This window comes from Zingiber officinale, chromosome 7A (genome assembly GCF_018446385.1).
Source record: "Zingiber officinale cultivar Zhangliang chromosome 7A, Zo_v1.1, whole genome shotgun sequence".
Classification (NCBI taxonomy): domain Eukaryota; kingdom Viridiplantae; phylum Streptophyta; class Magnoliopsida; order Zingiberales; family Zingiberaceae; genus Zingiber; species Zingiber officinale.
In genome coordinates, this window is record NC_055998.1 from 93,727,766 (window position 1) to 93,755,215 (window position 27,450).

The 27,450-nt window shown below is 39.0% G+C and overlaps 1 protein-coding gene across 1 annotated transcript; it reads right to left on the minus strand.

Annotated features, from left to right (window-relative positions):
• Positions 1-10,626: 10,626 nt before the first annotated feature.
• On the minus strand, positions 10,627-12,081 carry LOC122001809 (caffeic acid 3-O-methyltransferase-like). Its single transcript, XM_042556749.1, has 3 exons — positions 11,642-12,081; positions 11,107-11,482; positions 10,627-11,037 (listed from the first exon to the last, which is right to left on the minus strand). The coding sequence occupies exons 1-3, from the start codon at positions 12,028-12,030 to the stop codon at positions 10,738-10,740; spliced, it is 1,065 nt and encodes a 354-aa protein (XP_042412683.1). The 5' UTR covers positions 12,031-12,081; the 3' UTR covers positions 10,627-10,737.
• Between the last annotated feature and the right edge of the window lie 15,369 nt (positions 12,082-27,450).

Here is a 27,450-nt window from a genome sequence, read left to right on the forward strand (position 1 = left end):
TCGATCAGGACGAGGATCCGAGAGGCCTAGGCTAGTGATCAACGTTTACAGTCCATTAGCATCCCGCTAACTTCCAGGCAGCAGACCGAGTTTACCCGAGATGAAGCAGGTATTATATATTTCTGAGGCCGCTTATGCATACCTCTATCTCACCCGGTCAGGGAGGAGCTACTTCAGTAGGCTCATCGCTCCAGATTTGCTATCCACCCAGGCGGTACCCGTATGTATCGAAATTTGAGGCATTCCTACTGGTGGAACGGTATGAAGAAAGACATCATGGAATTTGTAGCTAGATGTCTTGTCTGTTAGCAGGTGAAGGCTGAACATCAAAGACCTGTCAGTTTACTTCGACAGATTCCTATTCTTGAGTGGAAATGGGAACACATTACTATGGACTTTGTGGTGGGATTGCCGAGGTCACGACGAGGCCATGACGCGATTTGGGTAATCGTTGTTTGATTAACCAAATCCGCGCACTTCTTAGCAATCCAAAGGAAAGATTCCCTGGATCGATTGGCAGATCTGTATTGTCGGGAGATCATCAGATTACATGGTGTCCCTTTGACTATTATTTCGGACAAAGACCCCTGGTTCACGTCTCGTTTCTGGCAGAGTCTGCAGCAGGCCTTAGGCACGCAGCTCCATTTCAGTACAGCTTTCCATCCGCAGACAGATGGACAGTCAGAGTAGACCATTCAGACTCTAGAGGACTTGCTGAGATCGTGTGTATTGGATTTCAGAGGCAGTTGGGAGGACTATTTGCCATTGGTAAAGTTCGCCTACAACAACAGCTTTCATTCAGTTATTCAGATGGCGCCGTTTGAAGCGTTGTATGGTAGACCTTGTCGGACACCCACCCTCTGGGATAAGGTTGGGGAGGCCCAACTGTTGGGACCTCATAGAGCTCAGCAGGAGACAGAGTTGGTCCGTATTATCAAACGGAGGATGTCAAAGGCACAGGACCGCCAGAAGAGTTATGTTGATCGGAGACGCAGACCCCTGGTGTTCTCTATTGGTGACAATATATTTCTACGAGTTTCACCCACGAAAGGGGTGAAGAGATTTGGCCTCAGAGGTAAGCTAGCTCCGCGATACATTGGCCATTTCCAGATCCTGGAGAGGATTGTAGCAGTAACTTACCGGCTAGCACTACCACTATCCCTGGTAGGCGTGCACGATGTATTCCACGTATCTATGCTGAGGAGATACATACCTGACCCGACACATGTGCAGACAGATATCTCAGTTCCCGTTCAGCCTGACATCACTTATGAGGAAGTTTTGGTACGGATTCTGGACCGGAAAGAGCGTCAGCTGCGGAACAAGACTATCCAACTAGTTAAAGTATGATGGCAGCATCATTCGGACGAGGAGGATACCTGGGAGCTCGAGGATACAATCCGAGCTCGATATCCCCATCTTTTCACTTGAGGTATGTGAGTTAATTACCGTTCAACATTTATACTTTCTATCAGTTGTTAGTACTTGTTGATGGTAGATAACGAAATTTGGGGACCAAATTTTTATTAGTGGGGGAGAATGTAAAATACCGAAAAAGGGCAGATAATAATAAGGGGAATTTTCCAGAATTTTTAGAAATTTTTCTGGAATTTTTCGGAGCTCGTATGGACGAGTTTCCGGGGATAAAAATGGGGTCGGGAAAAGCCTGTTTAGGCTACCCCATTTAAGCGAGGAAAAGTTATTTTTCTTTTCATTTTTATTCTCTTTTTCTTTTATTTTTATTCCTTTTCTCCGTCGACCCGTGCTGTGCCGTTTCCCGCGCCTTCTCCCCCTCGCAGTCGTTCTTCCCTAACCGCAAGCGGGCGGTTTCCTTTTCCCTCGCATACAAAACCGTGACTAAGGGAAGTCACCCCCTTTCTCACCGATTCTGCCTTAGGTGCCGGCGCCGAGACCCCCTTCTCTTCCTCCTCGCCGATCGCCAGCCACTCCTCACCGTGCCCTAGTCTTCTCTTTTCGTGCCGCCACCACAGCCGGCGTCGGATGGAGTAGCGCCGCTCCTCCCTGTGCCCTAGTTCACCACCGCCGCCGCACCCTCTTTGTCGCCTCTCGACCCGATCAGCGTCGTTTCTTCCATGCCCCAGCCTTCCCTCCAGCCGACCGTCATATAGTTTTGGAGGGATTGGGAGGGGATCATCGGCCAACCACTAGGTGGTCGGAGGATCTGGTCATGAAGAGTAGTCCGCTGACCCTGGATTGAGGTAAGGCATGCCACTTATCCGATTAGAGAAGACCTAATTTTTATTCTTTATATTAAATTGTTGAGATTTAAGGCTTGGTCAGCCATTACAGCTCCGGTCATCTTTGTGCATGGGCGATCCACGGCTCTGGGCATAAACTTCCAGCAACGAACACACTCTACGACTGTGGATCAAGAAACGGCAGTGAGGTGAATTGAGGTAAGGTGTAGAGGAAGTCATTTCTTTTGTTACAGTGTACACATAATTGGAGCTAGGAAAGGATAAGAAATGAATAGTATAGAAATTTATTTAAGTCTAAGTTGTTATGAGTAAATGGAATTAGGTTTATGTTATGTGTTAATTAGGGTTTGTCCTATTTTTAGTGTTAGAGATTTTTATTTAGCTATTTCATTGGATATTAGCTAAATAAAAATGTATATATTGGTGATACAGGACTTTGACGCAAGACGAATATCTTGATGTCGAATTTGGATCAGTTTGGACTTTTCGATTGGAGGCGGGTACTTTGATTTTATGTCATTTGATATGCATAGTACTGTTTTTAACAAATAGCAATAATTATGTTTCTTATCTGCTTCGGTTGGTCACTACCTGATCTGTTATATGCTTGTTTGTTTATTTGCTATGCACTTCATATTAGTACCTATCTGATTATACATGCTTATAGGGGTAGTGACACAACTATGTTTTTATTTTGTTCAGGACCTAGGTTTTTGATTCCTTACCTGAATTGTGTACCTTAGATTGTCGGATATGACTTATTGATACTAGGGTACACATTTTATATATATATGGATTGGTTCAGGATATTGCCATGCTTAGTGTCATGCACCATTCGCATGATTGCATGCTGTACGATAGTTTGTTCCATTATTGTTGAGCACATCGTCAGTTTCATCTCTTTCGGTGCTCCGCTAGACCGCTTATGGGTAGCGTGACGCAGCGTGGTAGCACGTCAGATTTGCTCGGTGGTGCTCCGCTGGGACGCTCATGTGTAGTGGACTGCAGCGTGGTAGCACGCCGGGATCCCTCCCTGTCATCGTGCACCGGGAGATGAGAGCATTGCGCTCCCCCACTTACGATTTGGGGTAGGAGGATAGGTGTACTCCGACAGCATCCCGTCCAGTCGGTCATTCATCAGGAGCAGTGACGGCAGAGTGCACGGTTGTCACAGCCCTACCCACTCGATCTCACCATCGTGTGTGAGATGGCCGACTGGCGTCAGGGGTGACCAGGACCAGCATTGGCATCATACGCATTGATGCATATATATTGCTTGTGTTTGTTGCATTTATTTGTTGCATTTGGATGGATGCATATGTTTGACATGCATACAGGATTTTGATACCTCTCGGTCTGACGACCTTGTTATACTTATTCCCAGGTCCTGGTTAGTACAGTTTTCTCCTGTTTGATTCAGTTGCATTTATCCTTCTTATATCAGGAGACTGTACGCATGATTAGTGCTAGTTGTTATTTTTTTTATTATGCATATCAGTTGTTACCCGCTGAGTGTTGGACTCACACCCTCCTCCGTTGCTATTTTCAGGTTGATGCTGTCCCGAAAGTTCCAGTCGCTAGTTCCCTGCATACCACGAGAACGTTTGTTGGTCTTTTGGTTTTTCTCCTTTATTAGACTTGTGCTATTTTGATACATCTGGACTTGTATCAGTTTACTATATGGATTTTGTCGATGACTTTCATTCGGATTTGTTTTACTGCATGCCTGCCTAGACGGCAGAAGAGGTGAGTGGATTTATTCCATCAGATTTGTGTTTTATGGGTGTAGTTGTGTAGGAAATATGTTTTGAGCTTTATAGGTGTAGTTGAGTAGGGTTGTTTTTGAGTCTTCTTATCATTGCTTTAGTTGTTCACTATTAAACTGCTTGGATGTTTGGATGTGTGTTATGTTTTATTATTATTATTGTTCCAGCCGTGTTGGCCGATGTATATGTGGCCCTGGAGGTAATGTAGTGAAGTTTTAGATTGTCAGCCATACAGGGGAGATGCTGTCAAAATTTCTTCGGATAGGGACTCCCCCGGGGTGTGACATTTAACACTTGGACTTCCAATAAATTTTCTTCATTTATATGTTGTTCTTCCAGATTTCAACCTCTATTAGCGGGACATGATCCCATTCTATTTTGATTTGAATCCCAACAACTTTAAGCTCTTTACAGAATTTGAACCAAACAGTTTTCAGTTTACCACTATTTCAACTTTGATCTTACTGCATATTGATCAAGCTTTGCTGTTAAATCTCTATAAATCCTCATTCACAATTAGCTTAAATTTAATTCATTTTATCTCAAAAATGTAGTACCACAGACTTGCACAGGAATAGTTCAATGACCAGAATTCAGCAGCTTCATTTTGGTTTCAGCCACTTGATATTTTCATAATTTCAACCTTCCTTGTCTCTGATTAAGCCTTGATCTTTAATTCCTTTCGATTATCTCCTTTATTATCTAATTAATGCAAGTTTAAATTCCTTTGTTGCTTGAGAAGAAAGCTTAAATTGATACAATCCCAACATTTCAGCTACTGCCTTCATCACTGCTTTGACAGATTCCAACTTGAACTCTTGATCTCCCATTCACTTTTCTACATTTACAATTAATACTTCTTTCTTGATTAGCTGGAAAATGATTCCAGAGGTGATTGAAACCAACAGATTTAATCCAAATAGATTCTATATCAAACTATTTCCACACTTTCTTTTCTCAATTTCATTATTCACTGCTTGTAGTATCAAGTAATTATAGTTTTCTTCATTTCTTCATAACTAATGTCTCAATTTGACTGCTTCATAAGTGGACTGGTGCTCACCACTTGAATCTTGAATTCTGATCCATAGTGATTGATCCAGTTGCCACAGCTCAAACCTCACTGTTTTGACAACCAGCCCTATTGATTTCAATTTCAGCAATTTGATACTTCAAGATTTTGTCAACTTAAGTTTGAAATGGCATGGAAGGAAATGAAACACCATTTGTTTCATATAATGCAAGATCCTCACTACTTTTCTTAACTATTTTAAGAGCTGATGATAAAAATTGGTACACCTTCACTCATTCCTTGTGAAACTAGAAGTACATTTCAGTTGTGATTTAGATCCTACAGATTGATTCCAACAGAGTTGAAAACCACACAGTTTCTGGAATTCTGTATTTCTATTTAGTTTCAGTTTAGGTTGATCTTCCTAGACCCTCAAACCAAGCTTTTTAATTAACACTCAATCAATAATAGCTTGAATTCAATGGGTTACAACTCATAAAAATCAATTTGCAGTTTGGCATAACTTTCACTAATGTAGACAGTTTCCATTTCCAGCTTTTGAGTTTCACAATTCTGCTTCACACTGCACTTTACTGCATTCCACGGCATTGGTGATACTTCTTATGCACTCATTTTCATTAAATCCAACTTAATGTCGTTCAACTTAAAGAGAATTTTACAAACTTTTCATTACCGTGGAATTCCTACATTTAATTCTTTCCAGATTTGCAACACACAATTCTGAATTTCTGAAGTTAATGGTTTCAATTTCACTTCTACTGATTTCCTTGGAATTCCTAACCAATCCTTGCAGTTTAAATCTCAATATACTATCTTATTTATCATTCTATCAAATTTATCTTTCCTTCAATTCCTTTCAAATAAGAAGAATCAATAAGAATGTTGATACAATTTCTGCACAGAGAACAATTTCAGCTTCCTTTCATTCTGTTTTGTCACTGTACTCACACTTAAAATTCCATCTTCTTCCCCTCGATTTCACTTGTAGTTATTCCTTTGTTGTATGTGGCATTGTCTCTTTTCAAATGACATCAAATACAAACATTTTCCAATTCCATCAGCTCTCTTTTCCACCAAACACTTTCAGCAACGTGCCAAGTTACTTCTTTTGCCTTCATCACTCTCACTAAAGCTTACAAGACATTTTAATGTACTTCTTGAATAAAATTGTACTCACCAAATTAAATTCCTATCCTCATTTTCCATTGATCTGATTCCAAACAGCTTCACAATTACATTCAACAGTTTTTACATTTTAGCAGGTTCTGAAATAAAAAATCTATACAAATCAATTATGGAAGACCAGGAAAGAAGGGAACACCATTTGTTACTGAAAATCACAGAGTTTCTCTTGAATTCATAAATGATTTAAGGGCTGCCCCCAGATTTAGGTACAAATTTGATACATCAGTTGTAAATTTTCTTGCCATTGCATTTCCGTTTTCATTCTTTATGCAACTTGAAAACAGGTTTTAAAATTAGTATCAGAGTCCAATTGTTGAAAACAGGTTTTGAAATGTGTACTGCTGAGATCACTTCCAATACAATCTAGATTCATAGTTCTAGTTACTGAAATTTCCATCTTTCTTTAATTCTATTACCAGCTAACAAATACTGAACTCCAATTGCCACTCATCCAGTGAATTTCTGTTCAAAATTAGAATTCAGCTTGACACATATAAGTTTCAGAATTTGACTCACAGAGAGAATTTTTACTGCTTTCCAAACACTATACTTCCCCCACACATAAAATTTTTTTAGTCTCAGACACTTAAACTCATCAAGAAATCAAAAATTCAGTAACAAAAAACAAACTGCATAATTGGTTTTTTCAGTTTTCAGTTTCCATCTTTGTATTTCTGATTTCTATCCAATTCTCAGTCTAAAAATCTTGTAAACTCTGATGAAGCAAGATCAACATTTAACAATACTAAAACAATAGCAGGATTTCAATTTTTGGGTGAACCGATGTCTCTAAACACCAATCCGCATAGTAAGGTGCAGGTTCTAAATTTTCTGTACATCTTCCTGACTTTGTGTCAACTAGTCATTCTTGAGCAACCAAAAATTTCAATTCCTTTTCATCTAGCTTCTTAAGATCCTTATCAATTCATCCTCTAAAAATTTCTAGGTTTTAGCAACTCTATCTTGTCATAACTCATTTTCCAAAATTGGCACAGAAATAGCTTGGCAGTGATGCTCCATTAGTAGGAATTTCTGCATTTCTTTCTTTTCTGATCTTCTTTGAATTTTGGGCCAAACATTGAGCTTTAACCTCCAAAAGACTATCTTCTTAACATTCAATCACAATTAGCTTTCCCTTCAATTCCTTCCAATCAAAAAGAGTATTACACACTCTAATAACTTCCTGCTCCTAAATCTACAGATTTCTGCATTTCAGCATTTTGTAAACTACTTCTCTTTCAGGATTGAATACTCTGCCTTCTCTAATATGATCTCACTTATCACATTTAATTTTCTCAACACTTGATGTCCATTTAAAAAGTAGTACATCATTAGTGCATTGGTCAGCTTTAAGCCTTTTGCAATTCCTGCACATTTCTGCATTTCTGCCCTCACTTCATTTCTGTTCTTGTACCAAATTACTACCCTTGTCTCCATTTTTTTCTTTTCAAATCTTAGATTAAACTCAAAAATACTTCTTAAATAGAGTAATATTTCACCATTTGAGATACCTATCCTTTTTATTTCTGCCCTTCGTTCACTGCCCACAGCCTTCATTTGTTCAATTACTAACTCATTGATTAAGTTTCAGGATTTGTAGTTTCTGAATTTTCTCTTTTCAGAGTTTGTAGAGGTCATGGGAAGGCAAGAATCCCATTTATTTCTGCACATTACAGAGCTTCACTTAAACTTCTCACTTGTTTAAATGTTGTTCCTGATTTTTGATACAACTTGATACACAATCCTGCATTTATATGTTTCTACACATTACATGTTTCTGCAGATTTCTGCTCCTGAATATGTAGATTTTGTAGGGGATCGGTGGCCGGTTAGAAGGGGGGTTGGATAGCTAGGTCACCCCCAACTCCCTTTCTTTTCTACACGGTTAGTTTGCGCAAGAGGAAATACAAAAACTAAACAATGAAAGCAATAAGTAAGAGCACAACATCTAACTATGAAAAGAAAGAGTAAGATATATAAGAAATCTAACTATGAAATTAAATTCAACCAACATCAACGAAATCTGTTCTAAACTACAAAAAATAGTAAATAAAAGAAACCAATCCAAACTCGCAACCAAACTACACAAACGTCACACTCTTGTCGTCACACAAGAGGTCGGAGACGAAACCACCCAACTCCAGTCGTCAGAAAAGAAGAACAAGTAACTTATGAACTTTGAATCAATCCAAAGCTTGTAATCTTCACCACAGAGACCTCTCCAATGATGAATGTGAGAATCAAATCAAAACTAAAACACACAACTGGAATCTGCCAATCCAAACTTCTGCTCCAAAAGGGGATCTGATGATGAGTGAAAGTCATCAGAATGAACTTAGTAACACTGGAAGAATGCCTCCAATGTTCCCTGATGAGAAGAGGAACCATCAGATCAGAGGAATGCCTCCAACAGTGCCAAAACAGAAATCTCCGATAGTAGCACACTTGTCGTCGAATCCTCTTTCTGGCGAGCTTCCAGCTAGACGGGAAATGGTCCAGTAGCTGTCTTGAAACTCCCTCACTGACATCTTCACTTGAGAAAATGATCGGAAATGGAATTGGGGGCTGCAGATGAAGAAATCATGGATGAACAGTAACTTGAGCCATTGTTCATCCACGAAAAATCTACATTTTATACCTAGATTGGAACCAGATTTAAAATCTGGTTTGTCACTGGTTCAATGGAGATTTTAGGGTTTTGTTAAGGAGGATTTGACTTAGGGTAAGCTCAAGAGATAAACTCCTTATGATGGGTTGAATAGATTTGGTTGAACTTCTTCATAAAGTTGGTTAAACCAAACTTGTTTGTGCCTTAGTCATATACCAATTTGGATCCACTTAAATGTCCTACAAGACCAAATGCAAATCGTGAGAATAATATCATGAATTAAAAGAAGATATATAATTTAGCTCAAAATAATTCTCAATTTGTAAACAATCTATTTTTTGTCAATTAACAAATGTAATTAGCTCAAAATCACCCAATATCAAGCAAAAGGATGTGTCAAATAAATGAGTTATCATCAAGCTCACCCGAACCTAACACCGATTTTCTTCTCGAGCAGTCTTCCTTTCTAGATTCTCATCCCTTGGACCATCGCGCGCATCCTTCTCACTCAACCAGTGTACTCTTCCGCAGCTTCTCATCCCTCGGATGCACCAAGCCTGTCGACTCATTTCCCATGCCATCCTTCTCACCTGGTGTATCTTTTGTTTAACTTCTTGTGTTCCTAAGCTTCTGCACACTTAGACACAAGACATAAAAAATAAATAAAACCCAACTTAATTTGGCTAATCATATCGAAATCAACCCAAGGTACTTACTAGAAGCTATTGTGGAAAAAGATCATGCTCAACTTTCTTATTTGGATGAGGATAAGAATAAAAATAAGTCAGATGATATGGATAAAGATAAGGCTTGATCAAGATATAACTTCATTCAAATAAAAGTTGATCTAGATAAAGATCTGATCCAACTCTATAAAGGAGATGAAGACTCTACATTCATGAACATCAATTCTCTACTCTACGGTCTTCGACTCTGCACTCAAAAGATGAGAAGGCTCTGCTCGTCCGACCGGGGAAGCACTAGGAAGAGTGCGAGGTACTCAAAACTTCTGGACCGACTGACGACATTTTGTTTATATTTTTTATTGCAAGCTGTAGACATGTTTCTCCTCCTTTGGAAAACTTTTGAAAAGAAGACCGCTAGTGGACGAACGTGTCCTATGATTATGACTTAGACGTACTGATCTTAGGGAGTTGGGAACCAAGTAAATCCATGAATCTTTCTTTCTATTTTATTTATTATTATTCAATTGCATACTAACTTTAATAGAAAGACAAACGAATGAACGAAGAAATAAAAAAGAAAGATAGACGATATTCACCCCCTCTATCAATGCACACTGATCATATAGATGCCACCCACTTTTATTTTTTTTTAATCAAAAGGGCACTCCATCTGTACAATTACCCAACTACTACTCTCTAGTACTATAATGTTCCTATTATTATTTCTCGCATATATTTCTTACCTAAATTCTGAACCAGAGGAAAATTATAGCAGCGACCATCCCATATTTATTATATAATTATAACGGTTATGATTTTGTAGTTGTTATAACTAAGTTGTCACATAATTATAGCAACTATGGTTTCATAGTTGCTACATAATTGTAGTGACTACGGTTTTATAGCTGTTAAAACATAAATATTAGGTAAGCTACACAGGCACTATCAATGCTTTCATAGCTGCTACATGGGCGACATCCTTGGATTGTGGTAGTAGTGTATTAAAAGAATCAAAATTTGGAATTCTAATGAATAAATATTTAGAAATCAATTTTTGAATTGTATAAATTGTATTTCAAATTTACTCTATGAGCAAATAAAAAAAAAACATTCGAAACAAACAAACTGCTAAATAAAATGCACGATTTTAGTATTAAATCCCACTGATTCATTTCCTAAACACTGATGATCATCCATCCATGGAATTCTTATTTGAAAGCAAACAGAAGGAACAATTGATCTACTTGATGAACTCCAAGACCCAAGTGCCGGCGAACACAGGAAGAGCGTTGAATCCATAGAATCCTGCTTCCTTCGCCAGCGCCCTGAACTCCTCCACTGTTCTCTCTTTTCCGCCCACGCTGTAGGCCACCATGCACAGGTCCAGCTGGAAAATGGATTTGGCTTCTGGCGTTGCTTCTGGCACCGCCGGAACAACGTACTCGAACACCACCACTTTACCTTTCTCCGCCGGCAGCGCCTTCGAGCAGTTCTTAAGTATCTTCACGCAGTGCTCGTCGCTCCAATCATGAAGAGTCCACTGCAGTTGTTCAAGTGTTAGCCAATCGAACAGATATCGCTATATGTTATCACTGTTGAATCGATTGACCTTTAACATGATGGCGTCGCCGGCGGGAACGGCTTCGAACATGTCTCCGCCGCAGTGCTCCACTCGGGTGAGGGCCGGCGCGTCAGCGACGACGTGAGGGAGGTCGAAGTTGATGCCGTGGATGTGGGGGTAGAAGGAGGTGATGAGGTCGAGGTTGCGACCGGTGTTTCCGCCGACGTCGACAAGCACCTGCACGTCGGCGAAGCCGTCGTAGCGGCGCAGTATGTTCTTCATGACGAGCGAGGAGGCGCCCTTCATGGCGTCGTTGAACACCTTCTTGAACCGAGGATCTCGGCCTAGGTACTCGAACGACGTCATGCCGAACGCCGCCATCACCGGGTGGCCGCCGTTCAAGATGGAGTCCGTCAAATAGCGCCTGAAAATTGAAATCACCACGGAAATCTGAAAAGTTATCTTTTATACTTAAATTAAAGTGTTTTATTTTATTTTTACTTTGTAAATTTTGCAGGGTATCATTAGTATTTATTATAATTTAGGGCGTTAAATGAAATTTTTTGCAAATTATATATCGTACCACATGTCGATCACGACTGGATCCTGATTAAGCAGGACTAGATTAGCCATCGTGCCGCTGTCGTCGTTTGGAACCAAGTACTTGCAAATTGGAGCGGCGGAGTACTTCCGGCGGCCGCCGTCGGCGGCGCAGTCGACGACGCCGTTAGCTGCGAGCAACCGGAGGATGCGCTCGATAATGTCCGCGGCCGACGGGTTGGTGGTCGGCAAGCGGGTGGCAAGGTCCTCGGAGCTCAGCGCGGCCGTCGGTCCGGCTTCCACCAGCATCTCGAGGAGGCCGAGCTCGATGGCCGTCTTGAGAACCATGGGAAGGACAGCAGCGGAGGAGAGCTGCAGCGCCAGGTAGCACGCCTGCTCCTCCTCCTCCGGCGACAGCTCCGGCAGGGCCATGGGAGGAAGCAGAGCAATCAAGAGAGGAAACAGAGGGAAGCATCGAGGCCATCTAATCCTTACGTTTTTATAGTAAACATTCCACAATGTATATTGTGAATTAATTAAATTTTAATTGCGAAAAGAGTAACATTCACTTTTTTTTTCACGTGCAAAATTTAAAATACATAAAAAAAGTACGCATTTATTTATCATATTTATCCAATCACATTTTTTTTAAAAAAAAATACCTCGTGTCGAACCCCCAGTCATTGACTTGAAGTACAATTAAAATCTCGAAAAATAAATATAGAATTTTACAAATAGTTTTTTTCTCTTTAAAAAATTATTTAAAAAAAACTTGTTAGCAAATTAAATATGGGATGAAATTAATATTAGACTACGTGATTACAGTTTGGAGAGTCTATCAAAACAATTTACCGATTATGATTGAATCTTATATGTTTGAGGTTATAAGTGAGTTTTAGTATAAACTTATTTATAGATTTAGATAAGCACGAATCAACTCAAATTATAACTAATATATGGTAGAAATCATTGAAGATTATCAACTAAGTCATCTCGACATATAAATTAAATTAAATTTATTATATTTAAATTTAATTAATTCATCACAATGGCCTAGCAAACAGAACGATCGAGCAGTAAAATAGTCAAGTAGTAAAGCTGGCAGAGCGGTTGAACGGATAAAGCAACCTAGTAGTAGAACGATCGAGCAAGCAGATCAGTTGAGTGGATAGAGCAGCTGATCGGGTCGAGCGACCAACTGGCAGAGCTGCCAAGTGGGCAATGTGGCTGAGTTGCAGATCTGGCCGAGTGTTCGACTGGGCAGAGCAATCGATCGGGTAGTGAGGCTGAGTGAGTAGATCGACCGTCTGGGTAGTGCGATCGAGTCACAGATCAGTTCCGAGTGTCCGAACAGGCAGAGCAACCGACCGGGTAATGAGACCTAGTGAGCAGATCGATCAAGTTGTAGAGCGACTGACCAAGTAGAGCAGCCTAACAGTAAAAGGCAGGATAGCTCGAGCGACAGAGCAGCTCGAGCAGGTAGAGTGACCAAGCGGCCGAGTGGGTGAAGAGGACTGAGGCCTGCGATGGACGTAGTTTCCTTGAAATAGATTCACCCCACTTCCGGTTGTGCTTCGAGGTTTTGTCAGGTCATCTATTTTCCAGGATACAATAGGTAATCATGATGCACATTAAGCACTGATGGTTATGACGAATTGAGAAGTACCCGACTGCTATCACGTGTATTCTGCCAAGCAAGATAAGCACGACAAAGGACGAGGAGGGGTAACGTAGGTGGAGAGCTTCAGCTTTCTGTGTGTGTCATTTACCTGTGATTGCAGCCTCCTTATATAGGAACTCAAACCAATAGACAGCGTTAATGATCAATTAATGATCATTACTCATTGAGTTGTGAAATGACAACGTTTCATTCAACCATTTAAATACAACATTAATCTGTAATTTAATGCACCAGTTACACACTTAAATAAGTAGCAAAATGATTTATGTGGTAAAATATTGGTTGTTCCACTTGAATAAATTTTGTCTCTATCGGTCCAACATTCGATGCTTGCAAGTCGTGCTCATATATGAGTCAACTTGGTTCAATGCAATTCGGGGCCTAAATTTGCACCCCCTGCGTATAGGACAGGTAGGTTTTACCCTTTGAACCTTTCCTTATGAGGATCTGTTTGCTTACTAGTTGACAGTAGACGCGATATCCTTTAACTGTTCTACGGTCTATGTAAGCATTGACATATCTCACCCAAGACTCTCACTGATACAACTCAGTTCTCATAAGTGTGTTCATTCTTGGCTAGGAACACACTTGGTTTTGTGAGAAGTCCTAAGAATTGTGTCTCTAATTTTTTTCGAAGCGACCCCACTTCTTTCTCATATAGGTGATCTCTTAAGAGTATTCTGTAGGATCGTAAAGTTGCTAGAGGGGGAGGATGAATAGCGTTCGTCAAAAATCGAGAGTTAAAAATAGTTATAGATCGGAATAAAGAAAATAGAAAACAAAGCTAACATAAATGATTTTATTTGTTTCAGAACCTGTGACGACTCGTACTTTAAGGCCCATGATCGTCGATCGCTTTCGTTAAACAATCATTATTAGTTCAAATAATTAGTTACAAATATTGAGTACAAGAACTGAAATTAGTTATTACCAACAAATAGAATGGAAATTGAAATCTCTCGTTCTTTGAACTTCGGAGCAGCCTTTTGGTCTCGTTAGAGCCTTTTCAGAGCAGCACACAAGAATGAAACTTGTAGTAGTTGATGTTATGAAGTTGCTGGTCGAAGGCCCTTATATAAGCTCAATCCCGGTGCCTGGAACTCCTCCGAGTGTCTGGACTATTGCTGACATGGCGATCTCTCATTGAAACTTTATCCACGAAGTTTATCTACTTTTGGGTGCCAAAGACCCCATCCAGGTGCCTGGACCTTTGACGTGGGCTCAATTGACGCGCTCCAACTTAGATTCGAGATAATTTTTCTGGTTCTGATGCTCCGGGCGCCCGGACTGCCCGGGCGAGGCTAGTCCGAGCGCCCTGATTAGCTCTGGTCGCTCAAACTCTAGGCGCTCAAATCCCTTCCAGACGCCCGGACTCCCTCTTTTCAGCCTTTGAATTCCGGTAAAAAGGAGTTAGTTCAGGCAAATAACAATATATTTATCTTGTAAAATAGAGTTAGCACAATATTAATAAAATAGGAGTAGTAATTAGATCCTATCTCATCGAGACCAGGATCTAGTTAAAGTCTCAGCTTAGGTTTCCCAAATGGACCTAAGCTGGACCGACGCCTAGAGTTCTCTCAACCGAGAACGTGTTCTCACTGGATCTCTCCTCCAGTTGCTTACCTCTTACTTACCAACTACATTGGCTTGACTTATCTTTTAACCCACCAGGTCTTTCCTAGGTTGTCAAGTCCACACACCCAACTGGACTTTGACTGGTTGTTAGGTCCTGCGGACCTAACCGGACTTTCTCCCAAATATCAGGTCCCGTAGGCCTATTTAGACTTCGCACTAGCTATCGGATCCCGTGGACCTAGCTCAATTTTAGCCTGGTGTCAAGTTCTCTAGACCCGTCAACTCCTGCACACTTGGTAAAGCAATTAAACCATAAAACACACTAACTTTAATGTAACACCCACGAAATGATAAGCTATACCTATGAGTATTCTTCTTTTAAAATAAAAGAAAAAGAGGAATGAAAATAAAAACCAAAATGAAATAAAAAGAAAGTGAGGTTAAGGTTTGAACCTTGAACCTTCCACAAATGATAGAGTTAAATTGGGGATGATAACCACTAGGGTAATGAATGATATATGAATAGAAAAGAATGTAAATTATAGTTAAAAGTAAGAATATAGTTAAGTAAAGGAACAAGAGAAAATCAAGTAGCTTACCTCCTCTTCCTCTTGGTTAAGGAAAGAAGCAAGCAAAAGCCAAGTTGCCTTCCTTCCTTCTTTTCCTCTAATTTCGTGGGAATTAAGAGAGTAAAGAGATAGAGGAGTTGAGGGGATGAATGAGGACATGTTTCATTTACATGGGAATAAATAGGAATGAGAGAAGAAAAGGGAAAGAAAATTAGTTAATTCTTCCTTCTTCTTCTTCTTCCTCCTCCTTCCTCCTCCTCCTTCCTTCTCCACCGAAACCTAAACCTCTCTCTCCCTCATTTCCAAAATCCAAGCTAAGGTTTTCTCTCTATGAAAACTAATTTCTAAGAAGGAGTCTCAAGGTTTACTCCTTACAAGAAAGAGAAAACAAAAGGGAGAACTAGGAAGAGAAGCTCCTTCTTCCTCCTCACAAGGGTACCACTTTCTTTAGGAACAACAAGCGAAAGGAAGTAAGTATCTCCTCACCTGTGGTACAAGTTGTTTACGTATTTTCCATGAGGTTTGAATGCTTAAAAACCTAGGATCACTTCCTTGAAGTTTCGGCCATGATCATTACTAGGGTTCAAGGAAGCTTAAAATTAAATCTAGCATGTTCATGGATCCCCTTATGATATGATATGAATTTAGCTAGATATTTATGCTTGTATATTGTTTAGAGCTTGATCTTCTTCTTTATAAAGTTTCAGCCATGAACATTTCTAGGGTTCAAAGAAGCTTAAAATTAAATCTAGCATGCTCATGGATCCCCTTATGGTATGATATGAATTTAGCTAAATATCTATGCTTGTATGTTGTTTAGAGCTTGATCTTCTTCTTTATAAAGTTTCGGCCATGAACATTTCTAGGGTTCAAAGAAGCTTAAAATTAAATCTAGCACGCTCATGGATCCCCTTATGATATGATATGAATTTAGCTAAATATTTATGCTTGTATGTTGTTTAGAGCTTGATCTTCTTCTTTATAAAGTTTCGGCCATGAACATTTCTAGGGTTCAAAGAAGCTTAAAATTAAATCTAGCATGCTCATGGATCCCCTTATGATATGATATGAATGTAGCTAGATATTTATGCTTGTATGTTGTTTAGAGCTTGATTTTCCTCTTCATGAAACTTTCGGCCATGAACATTTCTAGGGTTCAAAGAAGCTTAAAAGTAAATCTAGCATGCTCATGGATTCCCTTATGATATGATATGAATGTAGCTAGATATTTATGCTTGTATGTTGTATAGAACTTGACTTTCCTCTTCATGAAACTTTCGGCCATGATCATCTCTAGGGTTCAAAGAAGCTTAAAATTAAATCTTGCATGCTCATGGATCCCCTTATGATATGATATGAATGTAGCTAGATATTTATGCTTGTATGTTGTTTAGAGCTTGATTTTCCTCTTCATGAAACTTTCGGCCATGAACATTACTAGGGTTCAGGGAAGCTTAAAATTAAATCTTGCATGCTCATGGATCCCCTTATGATATGATATGAATTTAGCTTGATATTCATGCTTGTATGTTGTTAGAGCTTATTTTCCCTCTTCATGAAACTTTCGGCCATGAACATTACTAGTGTTCAAGGAAGCTTAAAATTAAATCTAGCATGCTCATGGATCCCTTTATGATATGATATGAAATTAGCTTGATATTCATGCTTGTATGTTGTTTAGAGCTTATTTTTCTTCTTCATGAACTTTCGGCCATGATCAAATTAGAGACCTAGGAAAGCTTAAAAAAATGGATTAACATGCTTATGACTTTCCTTATGATGTGATGTGAAGTTAGCTTGATATTTATGCTTGTATGTTGTTTGGAGCTTATTTTCCTTCTTCATGAACTTTCGGCCATGATAAGGATCAAGACCTAAGAAAGCTTAAAAATTGGATTAACATGCTTATGACTTTCCTTATGATATGATATGAAGTTAACATGAGATTCTTATGCTTGTATGTTGTTTAGAGTTTAAGTTCATACTCTTGAACTTTCGGCCATGATGGGTTTAGGTGCCTAGATATGCCTCACATGCTACGTTACGAATTAAGAGATGTTATTTAATGATTCCATGCATGATTATGTATTTTCTATGATAGGTGATGTGTTCATTTATGTATACCTATGAACCATGCATGATAATATCTCTTATGATGTGCTATGTGCTCAAGTATGCATGCTTTATGATATGACAAATAATATGCTCATTTATGTATGCTTATGATCCATACATGATAATGTCTCTTATGATGTGCTATGTGCCCAAGTATGCATGTTTTATGATATGATAATCAAACGCCTAAGAGTTGCTTCCCTTTTTATTGGGATTAAGAGCACTCTTTATGATATGATAAGTGAAGGCCTAAGAGTTGCTTCCCCTTGGGGACTAAGAGCACTCTTCATGATATGATAAGATATGATATGCTATGTTATGACATGAACCATGATATGCTATTTTACTTTGTATGGCTTGTACCAAGGGTGGGCTCCATAAGCACCCCTAGGCCGACGGATTATGAACGGGTCTAGTAAAGGGATGTGCTCCTTAGTACGCCCCTAGGTCGATGGCCGTAGTACGGACCTAGATCCCTAGTAGGTTCGGGGCTAGCTACCCTGTCCTAGGGATTGCGCACATTTATGTATATATGTGGTACAAGCCGGGCCCTCATGATAATATTATGTTCAAGTACTATATGATATGTTTTAAGACATCTTGCATATGACATGACACATGTTTTAAAAGACATTTTGCATTATATGATTTATGATATGATATGCTATGCCTTATGATTTATATGACATGATGCTCTTATGATTTATGATATGATATGCTTTTATGATTTATATGACATGATGTTCTTTTATTGATGATATGACACATCATGATATTTCTTTATGAAATGCTATGCCCTTATGATTTATATGACATGATACTCTTATGATTTATGATATGATCTTTATGAGATGATATGATATGATGCTTTGTTTTCACAATATGATGTTATATGATTATGTTTCCATCGTCATATGCTTATGTGATTATGCTTTGATATATGATTTTTGTGAGTAGGAAAGGATCTTACTAAGCCTGTGTGCTTATAGCTTACTTTCCTTGTACCACAGATAAGGACAAAGAATGGATGAACTAGGGGAGCCGCAGGAGAGGCAAGAGATGTATGTGGTGGTGGCTCGGCTATGACAAATAAAAGACCTGCTTATGCTATTTTTTTTATGTTGACATGAACTAAGCTTATTTATGTTAATGTTCCACATGATTTCATGATACTTCCGCTGTTTTACTTTAGAGAGAAACTTTAATATGTATGAATGTTTCCGCAAGTAGTAGTAAGTAACCCCGCCCTACTAGCAGGAGGGGTGGGGCGTTACATTTAATCCCCTTATTATTCATCAAAATCTGAGTTAGATCATTAGTGCAAATTGCACCAACATATTCCACATTACTCTCCTTGGATTATTAAGAGCTATGTGCTCAACCTCCATCATTCACTGATTCATTAGGTTGTTCCCCTACAATGAGGAACTTTGTCGGTACAATTAGGTTATCCCTTTAAACTTAGTTCTTGGGATCTCCAGTCTACATAGGTTAGGTTTCCTTTGCACCAACATTTCTCATCGGCATCAAGCCCATCCCTCACGATGAGCTTGTAACTAACTCTTTGTTTAACCCCTTGGTTAACGCATCAGCTAGGTTATCCTTGGACTTCACATAATCAACAACGATAACTCCTGTTGAGAGTAGTTGTATCATGGTATTATGTCTACAACATATATGTCTAGATATACCATTATACATATGTCTATGTGCCCGACCGATTGTTGATTGACTATTATAATGTATACATACTATTATAACGTATGACAAGTTTTGATCATCTTGGAATATCTTTTAAGAATTGTCGTAGCCATTCAGCCTCACCACATTTGTCAAGAGCTACAAACTCAAATTCCATCGTGGATCTGGCTATTACTGTTTGCTTAGAAGATTTTCAGGAAATGACTGCACCCCACAGAGTGAATACATATTCACTCGTAGACTTAGAGTCTTTTATGTTAGATATCCAACTTGCATCACTGTATCCTTCGATCACAACAGGATATTTCATATAGTGTAGTCTATATTCAGGAGTATAACTCAAATACCTTAGTACTCTTATTATCTCTTTCCAGTGTTTAACACTAGGATTACTCATGTATCTACTCAGTTTATTTACTGCATAGGTCAGGTCTGGTCGTGTACAACTCATCAGGTACATAAGGCTTTCAATTACTAGAGAATACTCTACTGAGAGATACTTTCACCTTGATTTTTCAATAGATGTTGACTCGTATATATCAGCATTCGTGCCAATGCTGTATCACCCTTAGTGAATTTCTCAAGAATCTTGTCTATGTATTGAGACTATCTAAGAACAAGTCATTCTGTTATTCTAAGAATTTTGATTCTTATAATCAATCAGCTATGCCCATGTCTTTCATGTTAAATCTTGAGTTTAATATTTCTTTAGTGGATTTAATTATCTTATCATCACTCCCAATGATAAGTATGTCATTTACATATAGACACAAGATGACGTAGTCATTCTCTGTGGCTTTTATGTAGACACATTTATCACACTCATTAATTTTGAATTCACATTCCTTAATGACATTGTCAAATCTCTTATGTCACTGCTTTGATACTTGTTTTAAGCCGTATAGCGATTTCACCAATCTACAAACATTGTTTTCCTATCCTGGTATAGAAAACCCCTCAGGTTGCTCTATGTAGATTTTCTCTTCTAAATCCCTATTTAGAAAGGCTATATTTACATCCATCTGATGTATTTCGAGATTTCATAGAGCAACTATAACCAATAATACTCTAATGGAAGTTATTCTCGACACTGGAGAATACGTATAATCAAGCCCTTCTCATTGTCGATATCCTTTGATTACCAATCTAGTCTTATATTTATTAATTGTGTCATCTAACTTTATTTTCTTCTTGAAGATCCACTTGTAGCCTAGTGGTTTACTTCCCGGAGGAAGATCCATAAATTCTTAAGTGTGATTTTATAAGATAGATTCTATCTTAGATGTAATTTCCTCTCTCCAATGAGGTCTATCAGAAGAATATACTGCTTCTGAGTAACTACGGGGTTCACTTTTTAAAATGAAAGTGATAAAATTCAATCCATAAGATTTTTCTACCCGGGCTCTTTTACTCCGTCTAAACTCAACCTCAACTAGTTCCTCATTATCTTCACCTTGTTTTTTATATTCTCATTTGGAGGAGTTAGCTTTCTCTTGGATTTTACACAGAAACACATGCTCGAAAAATAAAGTATTTCTCTATTCTATTATCAAGTTCTTGTGTATATCCAGTATTTGTGACTCACATACAAAAAATTGATATGCACTGCTATTATATGCATATCTAATAAATATGCAATCAATAGTTTTTGGTCATATCTTAATCTTTTTCGGAACAGCCACCAAAACTTTGGCAAGACATCCCCATATTCATAAATATTTATTGGACAGTTGTCTTCCATTCCAAAACTCATAAGGGCACCTTATTTAAAAGATAATTAGATGTTAATATAGCTTCTCCCCACATGAACTCTGATAGTCCATGACTCAATAGAAGAGCATTTATCATCTCTTTTAGAGTTTGATTCTTTTCATCAGTAACTCAATTTTGCTGAGGAGTATAAGGAGCTGTTACTTCGTGTCTGATCCCATGTTCAACACACAACTTAGCAAATGGTGATACATATTCACTGTCTCGGTCACTTTGAACTTCCTTAATCTTTTTTATTAAGCTGATTTTCAACCTTATTATTATAAAGAGCAAATTTCCCTATAGTTGCATCCTTACTTTTGAGAAGATACACATAAGAATATTTTATATTATTATCTACAAAAGTGATGTATTTATTCCCACCACGTATTGTGTACCTTTGAGGTCACACACGTTGGTGTGAATTAGCCCAAGTGGTTTGTTGTTTCTCTCAACATGTTGAAAGGATGACCTTGTCATTTTCACTTCAACATAAATATAACACTTGTATTTTGGGTCAATGTGGAATGTAGGTATGCTTTGCATGTTTATTAATCTATGCAACACATCGTAATTAACATGTCCTAATCTACCATGCCACAAACATGAAGACTCAAGTATATAAGTGGAAAACTTTCATCTTTATTTATCTTAGGCCTAATAGACATTATATTGAGCTTAGATAGTCCATCAGATACATAGCTTCTTCCTACAAACATTCCATTCTTAGACAGTACAACTCTGTCTGAATAAAAAATAATATGAAAGTCATGCTTGCTTAACAGTGATTTGGACACTAGATTCTTCCGAATCTTTAGAACATACAACATATTGTTCAGATTAAGCTCCTTGCCTGAGGTTATCTTCAGCACCACATTTTCTTGGCCTATGATGTTCGAAGTTGATGAGTTCCCCATGAACAGCTTGTCTCTATTGACTTCTTTAAAGTTGTGGAGTATCTCCTTATTGCAGCAGACATGTCTGGTGGCTCCAGTATCAATCCACCATTTCCATGGGTTTAAACCAACCAGGTTCAGTTTAAAGACAATAAAGTAGAGGTCATTCATTTCTGGTCCCTTGTTCGGGTTGGCCTCCTGCTTCTTCTTCGGCTTTCTGCATTCCGAAGATTTTTGACTGAATCGACCATAGTTAAAGTACTTCCTAAAAAATTGCTTACTAATGCCTCCTCTGGGTCCTATCTTGGAAGACTTGGGGTTCTTCCGTTTTGAGTTTTGACTGTTCTTGACCACATTGGCTTTCATAGTAGCATGAGAGAATAACTTTCTCTCTAAACTTTTGTTGTCTTCTTTGATGCGAAGTCTATTAATGAGTTCCTCCATATTCATCTCCTTTTACTTGTGCTTCAGATAGTTCTTGAAGTCTTTACAGCCAGGAGGCAGTTTCTTAATGATAGCAGCCACCTAGAAGGTTTCATTTAGAACCATCCCTTTTGAGTGGATCTTGTGCAAGATCACCTGAAGTCCACTCTAGTGAGCTTCTTTGGCCTTTCCTTATGGTTGATTGGTACAGTTCCAATCGGGGCGGAGGGGACCTTGGTGTGTTGAGTTTGTTGCACCTCAACACTTTGTTATGTGGCTATCTCAACAAAATCAATTCTATTTCAAGATTGTTAGACAATTTGTCAGAGATTTTAGGGAATTAGACGAATTTAAATACACCAAATTAAATTCAGCTTATCTATCAAGATAACCTGAGCTAATAATCTCAGGCTACCAGTGGGAGCTGATTTTTGCCAAGTGCTGAGTGTAGACTTTATAATGGCCCAGCAGATAGAGTGGTTGAGTGGGTAGAGTAGCCAAGTGGCAAAGCTGACAAAGTGGTTGAGCGGGCAAAGTAGCCTAGTAGCAGAACGGTCGAGCGGGCAGTTCGGCCAACGGGCATATCGACCGACTGAGTAGACCAGCTGATCCGGGCGATTGACCGAGTGGTAGAGCTGCCAAGTGGGTAGTGCAGCCGAGTCACAAATCTGGCCGAGTGTCCGACCGGACAGAGCAACCGACCAGGTAATGAGGCCAAGTAGGCAGATCAACCATCTGGGTAGTGTGGTCCCGTCACAAATCAAGCCGAGTGTTTAACTGGGCAGAGCAGCCGACCGGGAATGACGTTGAGTGGACAGATCAACCGAGTCACAAAGTGACTGACCGGGTAGAGTAGCCTAACAGTAGAAGGTAGGATAGCTCGAGTGACAGAGTAGCCCAAGCAAGTAGAGTGACCAAGCGGACGAAGCGGCTGAGTAGGGAAGAGGACCGAGGCCTGTGATAGACATAATTTCCTTAAAATAGATTCATCACACCTTCGGCTATGCTTCAAGATTTTTTGAGTCGTTTGTTTCCTAGGATAAAACGGTTAACCGTGATGCACACCAAGTACTGGTGGTCACAGCGAATTATGAAGTACCCGACTGCTATCATGGATATTCTGCCAACCAAGATAAGCACAATAGAGGAGGAGGAGGAGGAACGTAGGTGGAGAGCTTTACCTTTCTATATATGTCATTTTCTTGTGATCGCAGCCTTCTTATATAGGAGCTCAGACCAATAGGCATCGTTAATGATCGATTAATGATCGTTAATCACCGAGTTGTGAAACTCTAACGGTTCACTCGACAGTTTAAATACTATATTAATCTATAATTTAATGTATCTATTACACACTTAAATAAGAAACAAAAATATATATGTAGCAAAATGTTAGTTGTTCCACTTGGGTAAATTTTGTTTTAATTGGTACAACGTTTGACGTGCACAGGTCGTGCTCGCATACTAGTCAACTTGATTTAGTGCAATCCAGGCCCTAGATTTACACCTCCCCTATGCACCCACGCATGATAGAGAGCCTCTCCACATGCACTTGTTCACATCATCAATGCATGTAAATCAATATAAACCAACCAATATGCCTTGAAACTCCCAATGTGGAACTAAAGTCTCATTCACAATGGAGCTTCTTTCCTCTTTCTCCTCTTCTCCATTCACTTATATCTGACATAATGTTCTCAAACCTTAATTTGACAATCTAATTAGCATGTTGTGAGCTTATGAAATTTATATAACTTAGTGTAATTTTGGCATGGTTTGCTATTACACTTAGATATATCATATTCACTCTGAAACAACAACAATGTATTATTGGAACTCTCCTTACTTACTGAAAGATAGGACATAGCGATAGAATGGGGTATCTAGATAATTGAAAGGTGGTTTACTCACTAACGCTTGAAAAGAGAGAGAAGGGAAGAAGAGAGTGAGATTGAAAAAAACGAGAGGGAATAGATAGTAGAGAAGGTGGATGGTGAATGATAGATGCTAGGATTTCGGTTTCGTTACGATGCAAGTTAATGTCCCTATGCATTGTTCATCTACCTAACTCCATACTTACACTTGTGTAGGGATTCTAACTAAAACCTAGCACAACCCCTGCGTAGGTTGCATACAAGAGTTTACCCAAGTTCTAACGATATTAAGTAAAGGGATAACCTAGGAAGTCTGGTTGAGAGAGAACCTCTGTCACTAGGACCCCCAGTCATACAATCCTAGAGTTAACCGATTTACTTCCTAACGGTAGATTAATGCAATTAAGTAGAAGAGGTAACCTAGGAAGTCCCGTTAAGAGGGGATCCTTGTCACTAGGACCCCCTAGTCAGACGCTCCTAGATTACACAAATCACATCCTAATATTAATTTGGGAGAACTCTCTAAACTTTAATTTATCTCCCTAGTAAAGAATCGATCCCTGTTTCAAGGAAATATCGTAGAAAGTAAGAGATACCTTCTGTCACAATGCCTCATGGTCTTATAATCCAAGTCCCTTCCTCTACATGGTGATCAAAACCCTACATCTACATGAATTGACCTCATACACATTTCAATGAACACATATAAAGCATAACACACATATAATATAACATAAACACTTCATAAAATAAGAAAATGTCTAAGTACATAGCTCATACATCCATAATCACATCATAATTACTTCATACATCCTACATCTAGAGAATCTACTCCAATGCAAGGGAGATACAACCAAGAGATGATAAATATAGAATCTACAACTCAAAACGTGGAGATAGACAGAAGAGAATGAATATCCTTGAAGCGTGCATCCTTGGAGGCATTCCCTTGCTCCGGAGGTGGATAGATCAGCGAAGATGAGACTTCTAGGGTTCCCCTAAGGCGGAGAACCCTTCTCCAAGGAATGGGGGCGAGCCCCAAGCCAAAGATTCCTCAAAAAGGGGAGAACAACCCTTTAAATAGGGTAGGTAGTGGGCCTGACATGGCCCGTGCCACAGCCGTGTGGAATCCACACGGCCAGTTTCTTCTTGGCCTCAGATCAGGTGACATGACCATGTGGCTTAACACGGTCGTGTCTTTCTTGGTCTCAAGATGGGTTACATAGTCGTGTGGGGTCACACGGCCATATGCTTCTTCTCCTCTGGTAGGCCTCACGACCGTGTGGATTCACACGGCCGTGGTCTGCTTCTGCTATGGAAAGTCCACACGACCGTATGGATTCACACGACTGTGGTCTTCTTCTCTTCTGGAGTGTGGCATAGCCATGTGAATTCACACGGCCGAAACTTGATTTGCCATGGGCAAAAGACCACACGGCCATGTGGTTTCACATGGCTTGAGCTTAATCTTCTCTATGTTTGCTCCAATGTATATTTTTGTTCTATTTTCACTCCAAACGATGTCCTATCAATCAAAACAAGTAAAGAGTAGATCTTTGAACAAAATATAATGGAAGTATAATATTATAATGAAATATGGTACAATAAACATAGATTATGCTCATGAAATACAAGTAGATATATGTTAAAGTATGCATAAAAGTTTATATAATATGCGCACATCAAGTTGCTAAGTAAAAGAATCATACTAAAAAAGAATTAATGAATGTTCTTCTATTGAGTTCTAGATTACAGAGTTCATGTGGGGGGAAGCTGTATTAACAGCTAATTATCTTTTAATTAAGGAGCCCCTAAAGAAAATAGATAAGGGCCCTTATGAGTTATGGATTGGAAGATAATCATCCTACAAATATTTACAAATATGAGGATGTTTTATCAAAGTTTTGGTGTCTGATCCTAAAAGGATTAAGATAAAATAAAAAGTATTAATTTCATATTTATTGGATATGCACATAACAACAGTGTGTATCGATTTTTTATGTATGAGTTATAAATACAGGATATGCATAAGAACTCGATAATAGAATCGAGAAATATCTCGTTCTTCAAATATGTATTTCCGTATAAGAACTGAGAGGAAGCTAGTTGATCAAAATGGGCATATGAAACACAAGAAGAAGAAGATGATGAACCAGTTAAGGTTGACCTCAGACGTAGTAAAAGAGTTAGGGTGGAAAAATCCTACGGAATGGATTTTATCACTTTCATATTGGAAAGTGAGCCCTAAAGTTACTTAGAAGCAATAATCTCTTCTGATACACCTCACTGGAAAGAGACAATTGTATTTGAGATATATTCATTCTTGCAAAATCACACTTGGAAAGTTATGGATCTTCCTCAAGAAAGTAAACCACTAGGTTGCAAGTAGATTTTCAAGAAGAAAATGAAATTAGATGACACAATTGATAAGTGTAAGGCTAGATTAGTAATTAAAGGTTATTAACAATGAGAAGGTCTTTATTACTTTGATATGTATTTTTCAGTGTCAAGAATAACTTCCATTAAAGTATTGTTCGCTATCGCCGCTTTATGGAATCTGGAAATATATTAGATGGATGTGAAGATAGTCTTTTAAAATGGGAATTTAAAAATAAATATACATGGAGCTGTTGGGACCAAATATGGAGCTAGAGGGGGGGGGGGGTGAATAGCTCGGCGCGATCTTCGTGCTCGTCGTTGCTTGTTTCTTCAAAGATATGCAACAGAAAATACAAAGAAACAAAACACAACAACGCTAACTCGAGAATTTACTTGGTATCCACCTCATAAGAGGTGACTAGTCCAAGGATCCACACACTCACGCACCCTCCACTAATAAAACACTTCTTTATGGTAACCACCGAAGGTGGAGAAGCCCTACAAGTTCACACTACAAGAAGAAAGGGAAAGGGAACAGAATACAAGCAAAAGCTTACAGGTTTGCACAAGAAAAACCCTAACCCTAGCTTTCTTCTTTTGTTGTAGATCCACCTCTTGACTTGGAAATGCCTCCAAGAACCTTCAAGATCTGGCGGTGAAAACTCAGCGGAGAAGCTCTGAAGTTGCTGTGATGATCAGAAATGAAGTCGTGAGCGTTCTTCCGATGGAATCGCACGCCACAAGCTATAAACGACGCCAACGGTCGAATCCCAATCGATTGGATTGCTCCCAATCGATTGGGGAGGCTTTGGATCGATCGGCCGATCGATCCAGAGCGCCTTTGTGCTCTCAAGAAAACGCCTGGATCGATCGACTAATCGATCCAGCCC